This window comes from Tinamus guttatus, unplaced genomic scaffold (assembly GCF_059628265.1).
Source record: "Tinamus guttatus ecotype Peru unplaced genomic scaffold, ASM5962826v1 Tinamus_guttatus_pri_ptg000004l, whole genome shotgun sequence".
In the NCBI taxonomy this organism is placed as follows: domain Eukaryota; kingdom Metazoa; phylum Chordata; class Aves; order Tinamiformes; family Tinamidae; genus Tinamus; species Tinamus guttatus.
The window spans coordinates 5864852-5870851 of NW_028288538.1; the positions used below are offsets into that span (position 1 = coordinate 5864852).

Sequence of the window (6000 nt, forward strand, 5' to 3'; positions counted from 1 at the left end):
GTAGTGCTGGTCACAGGACTGAAGGAAAAAAAGCAACCAATGGAAAAAAAAAACACAAAAAATCTGCAGTCTGGAAGCCCAGGAAAAGAGAGGGAAGCTGCTGTTGAATTCTTTCCTGGATGATCAAAGGGACATTGGCATTCAGGTAGGCAAACGCGTACCGATGCGCCCGCAGAATAACCACGGGGGCTATCTATCCCGGAGATATAGGCATGCAAGGAGGGAATGCAAGGCAGAGCTGCACACTTTGCCCGGGACAGGCCAGCGAGGCTGGTGCTGAGGAGCTGGACCTGCTGTGTCACTGCTGGCCGGAGCGCCAGGCTCTGCTCCCTCCTGCAAGGTGCAGTGGTGGCCGGGACACAGCTCCGCTAATGACGAGGCGCTTGGCCTCGCTGTTAGCTGCTCAACAAGCCCTCGCTAAATGAGCCAACGGTCACAACTCTGTTCTCTGCAGGGAGAAAAAGGGTTCACTTGCCTTCCAAATTCGCAGTGTGAGCTTGTGGGGTTAGAGCTGGGAATCACTAGCCTGCTCGGGCAAGAGGGAAACTCGCAGTGCTCAACAGAGCAGCGTTTCTTCTCTTCATTGCTCCAGTCCCAATCAGCTGCAGCTTTGGCAGTTCTGTCTCAGAGCAGCACTAGCTGCTTAAGGTGTAGTATCCACAGTGCATCCTTCTACCAAAGGGCTGCCATCACTCTCCTTTGCAAGCTCAGAAATTCCCTTCTTGGGATTTTGCAAGGTGCTGACAAGCAGAACTGAAAAGCAAGTTGTCATCAACTATGCCTCAGATCCCCTAGACAAACTGATTGTATTCATGCGCCTGAATTTTGTTTTGTTCCACTGGATTGCTCAGAGATCTGCTAGTGCTTTTCATCCTTCTGCTCCCAACCTTCCCATCAGATACTGCTGCCTCGCAGGGTCCCCTGTTCCTGCAGCTCCCATGGAGTTCAGTTTAAAATAGGCTAAGGAGAGTCTTCTCCTTCATTTACTCCAGGCAGGAGCACAGGGTTTTCTCTCTTTCTCAGTGGCAGCCATACATGTATTCCTGCCTAGGCAGGTTAGCAGGAGAGGGGGCTCTCCTGAGCCAAAGGGGGAAAGCAGAGCTGCTTAGGGCCGCTTGAGATCAAGTTAATGCCACGAGAGTTGCAAATAAGACCTGATATTATCAATATCAGTACTCCCATATTGGTCTTATTTTCCAGCCTGATGCAGCACGGGTTTTTTGTTAGAACCCCGCTATAACCAATGGATACAAAGGTGCTTACATTGAGAATTATATGGTGTCCTTGGCCTTTTGTTAACCAGAGAGGTGTTATTCCTCCAAACCGATCTGGATAATCATTGGCTGATAAGAACTTGCAAGTGTAGGAAAGTGTGTTTAGGAGGCCTAAGACTGACCGTGAGTCAAGCATAGACAGGCACAGTCTGAAAGATCCAAGGATGGACCAGCTTGGGCAAGTGTTCCAGCTACAAGGTACTACTGGCCACTCAGAGCACGCAAAGTCACCACAAATGACACAACAGCTCTTGGTGGCACTCGTGAGACTTTGAAAGACAGATATCAGAAAAGGGTACATGAGGAAAAAGCAGCAATTGAACACAAGCTTCCAGGCTGGCCAGCAATACTTGATGCTTAAGTTCATCACTTAAAAGAATAGAACATAATTCCTTTTGTAATGGGGGTGGAAAGGCATGCAGTCTGGACTAGTATTAAGTCCAATCATTACCAAGTGCCAAGTACTTCCTAAGATGGCTCATGCGTTAATTTGAGAAGTCACCTGGTGGCAGTGGGTCACCAGCTCCCTCTACAGACAATCAGGACAAAGAGGGACCCCTGCAGAACCACTACAGCAGATGCATAACAAAAGACTCCCTTTAAACTTCCATCAAGAAACAGATCTTTTTTTTCCTCCTCATCGCTGGCAATAATTATTCCACTGGACACCGAGTCCTTTCCCTGTGGTGAGAGGTCTGTCCCGCTCCCCAATCCTGAGCTGGATCTGGAAATGGCTGCAATTGTATTAGCTTCCCCCAGACAGATACGGGTGTCCTTTGTCTCTTTGGAAGGAAACAAAGGATTTGAGATGATTCGGAGAAAGGGAGGCACCTCTGGGCTGCAGAAAGAGTTCAGCAGCCCGGATCCAGGTGCGTGTTGGCAAACAAAGTGCCAGCACCATTTGAAGTGTCAATACTTCGCAAAAGCAGCGCACGAGCCAGCATGAGCAGAGCAAGCAGACTTGCCTACCCACTGACATCCCAGAATACCAAAGCTTTACACTCCGGAGGGAGCACGTGGTTCAGGTGTCGCATGGATAACACATATTTAATGATATGGATATAGTGGAATGAAGACCCATGTGCAGATGGGGCTGCAGGGCCACAGGAACAGGCTAATGAGGGGAACGGCATCGGGAATGGGAAAATGCTGAATTCTCATCGCTGTCCTGACACCTGGCATTTAACCTCTTTGTTTCATTGTCTCCTATCTGCAGGAGAGGAAATAATAATATCTGGAGCAGCAAGGAGGGACTGCTTAAGAAAAGCATCTTTCCTGGAAACCCCCATCAGGCGGAGCAGCAATAGCTGCCCTCTATCCTAGCTCTCTACCTGCGATGCTGAGAACTTAGTGTCTGGGGAAACGGCATTTTCTTTTGTCATTTTGCTAGTAATATATTCTCTACTTTGTCCTCCGTGAACATTTTGTTCCTTCTTTCTGAGATTTCTCAATATTTGTAGGTGAGAGCAATATGCTCCCCCTGCTCCTATCCGTATGAGGCATATTCTTCCAAAGACAATCCAGATCGCAGGCAGGGGGCAGGGTATGTGTAAAAGTGGGCAAGCTGTTCTCTCCTCACAATAATTAGAGACTACTTCAGTGCCAAGGAGAGAGAAGAATAGAGTTGCACCTGCTTGCAGTTCCCAGTCCCCCTGGGTGGCTTGTTGCTGCCAGAGGACACCCGGCTGGCTCGGTTCTTGCTTATCACTTTGGGCTGAGCTGAGTGGGGAGAAGGCGGTGGGTGTGCGGTGATGGGGGAGAGCTGGGGAGGACACCAAGCAACACCATCCATCAGCCAAGTGTTCCTGAACTGGGTGCCTAATCTTTACCTAGGTTTCCTGCTTGCAAAATACACTGCTGTCACCTATAGCTTTTAGCTCTAGAAGTTGAAAACCCTTTAGCGTTCCCTAAACTGCTGTAGACGCAGACTCAGGCGCTCAGCTTTTCTACACTCCCCCAACAATAAGCGTTGCTCAAGCCAGACCATCCCATCGATCACTGCTGGCGACAGCACACAGCGCCGAGGTCCTTGTGCTAGACTCCTGCCCAAAGGATTTAGGCTGTACGGTGGACGGAGTTTGCCCCCTTGCTGCGTTTGGCAATGGATTGCTCCAGAGAATACGGACAGTGGGGAACAGAAGCAGGGGGTGAGAGGACAAAGCAAGAGAAAGGGTTGGTTTGTCCTACTTAATAGTGACATCTTAATATAGCAGGGTCACACTTTTGCTCTGTGCATCTCTGTATCAGAATGACAGCTGACGCAGTAGTTTATCTATGAAAAACTGCCCTGGGACTAACACATAACGTACCAGAGGGCATCGCATTGCGAGAACCATCATTCACTACCTGAGGTGCTGAACGGGTTGATCCCAGGAGGTTCCTGTCTTTGCAAAGCACCTGATGCACTGCAGTTTCCAAAATGTGATAATATAACAGAGTATTTGCTTTTTCGGCAGAACTCACTTGACCCTTTTGCTGTTTCTGCCTCTGAACTGTTTGGCAATACTTCTTTGGAGGAACTACAGCAACAAACTCAGATGCCAGGACTTGGAGATAAGCAGCCAGCAAAACAACCAATTTCCATACAGTATATAGAAAAGAAGAGGAGAAAAAACACTGGGAATACCTAATGAACCTGGGTGGAAAACAGGGCAAGGGAGTAGCAAAATGAAACAGATTGCAAGGTCACAGCAAGTTTTAACAGAGATCTAGCAGGTAGATGAGGGGAAAAAGAGCAGAAGCAGGGAAAGAAGATGGGAGTAAAGTAAGGAGTTCAGAGCAGTTTGTGCAGTGGGGAGGGATCTTTCAGAAGCATTTCACCTCCTCATTATATAGAAAGTACCATCTCAAAACAGAGCAATAACCCATCTAGTGAAGTAACGTACTGCCTGGTACTGGATGTTTCAGAACGAGGTTACTTGTTCTAAAACAAGTACCTTTAAGCACCTCTTGCCCGTGACACCCAATATAATGCAACACCGAAGCAGCAACAATCATCAGCGCATTTAATTTATAATTTCAGGCAAGTGCTAGGTTTTTGTTTTGAGGCAACACAGTGGGCAAACCCATCTGTTCCCACGCAGAAAGAAAGACCTTGTACCATTTTAGCATTAATGCAAGTGCGCCCCATGCTACTACAATTACTCTACTTGTTTTCCCACTCTCTGTTGCAGCGAGTTTCTCGGATTAATGCCTACCCTGTTCTCCGTGTTTTTTCCTCTCAGCCCTTAAATTGCCAACCAGTCCACAAACATGGGGCTTATAGGACAGAATAGGGGGTTGCTCCCACTCCCCTACACAGATCTAGGGCTTTTTATGCCCCTGCCATACAGGGCACCACGGGTTGGCACCGCCCCATAGGTGAACCGGGATGGGGCAGCCGCAGAGCCCTTGGTCCACGCCAGGACACACGGCTCTGTGTGAGCCTGGGGACAGCTGGGCAGGCTGAGCTCTCACATCCTGCCTGCATTCCCTTCATTGTCCCTATCCAAACTGATACCTGCTCCATCAGCACTGCCCCTATGGTGCCTTTTCCCTCTCCTGCAGGTGAGTCCCTGTCCTGCCGTGCCCACCAACATCTCCTTGTCCCATCTCTCCCACTCCATGCATTGTTCTTGCTCCAGCACCTCTACAGCCTGGTCACATCTCCACCACACCCATCTGGATCAGCACCGGCATCCAGTCTCCCCTGGGCTGCAACTCCTCCACCATCCCCAACCAGCTTAGGGACAGGTTCCCACTCCATCAATCTGGCAGCACCTGAGCACTGCTCGCTCTCCAGACCGGTATCTGCTTCAGCACCTTTAAATACACCGATACCCAGGCGAGCATCCCACCCGGACCAGTACCTGCTCTAGTGTCAATACCTGCACCACTTCCCAGTCCAGCATCCCTAGCCGGGCTGCTACCTGCTCCAGCAGTCTCCTGGACCAGTACCTTGACACTCAACCGGGACTGGGACCAGCACTTGTTCCAGCACCGCTCCTGAGACCGGTACCTCAACGGGACCGGTACCGGCCCCGACACCTGCCCCAGCCGGGACGGGCGCGGCTGCCCCAGCTCGGCTCCGTCCCCCGACCCGCGGCGGCACCGGCTCCCCAGGAGCGGAGCGAGCTCCCTTCCCACTTCGGCGCGGCAAGAAACCGAGAGAGCCGGAGACAAAGAAACTCTCCGGAGCTCCCCCCTCCTCCTCCCTCCCTTCCTTCCTCCCTTCCTTTCCCCGCGCCGCCGCCCCTGCCCCCGCGCCGGGCAAGGCGCTTGTACCCGCTCTCCTCCTCGATCTCGGAGATGTCGGCGAAGATGAGGAAGGCGACGAGCAGCGTGAGCAGCGCGAGCGTCCAGCCGCGGCACGGCAGCGGCATGGCTCCCGTCCGCGCCGCGCCGCTCCGCGGGCCGCTCCGCCCCTCGGCGCCCGGCCCGGCCCGGCCCGGCCCGCCCGCCGGCACCGGCACCGGCGAGCGCGGAGGGGCGGCACCGGCCGCCGCCTCCCGCGGCCGAAGTTTGCGGAGGAGGAGCGGGGGCGGCCCCGCCGCGCCCCCCGCCGCCCCCTCGGGCTCGGGGGGGTTCCGTGTCCGCCCCCGCGGCGCCCCGGGCCCTTCCGTGGGGCTCGGGGGGTTGTTCCCCGTGCGCCGCAGGGCCGGTCGCGCTGCCCCGAGCACCGCAACGGGAGCGCGGCGCTCGCTCGTGCTCACCGCGGTGATGCCCTTCCGCGCTCTTCCCCGCGGGA

At 53.1% G+C, this 6000-nt stretch overlaps 1 protein-coding gene across 3 annotated transcripts in view; it reads right to left on the reverse strand.

Moving 5' to 3' along the window:
• ST8SIA2 (ST8 alpha-N-acetyl-neuraminide alpha-2,8-sialyltransferase 2) overlaps positions 1-5655 on the reverse strand; it is a 29419-nt gene extending 23764 nt beyond the window's left edge. For 2 of the 3 annotated variants that reach the window (XM_088524939.1, XM_088524821.1), the window contains exon 1: positions 5538-5655. In XM_088524939.1, coding sequence (XP_088381065.1) covers positions 5538-5635 — 98 coding nt within the window. In that variant the 5' untranslated portion in view covers positions 5636-5655. The remainder of the gene's footprint in view (positions 1-5537) is intronic. The other variant, XM_088524873.1, reaches the window with a different exon arrangement.
• Positions 5656-6000: the final 345 nt, after the last annotated feature.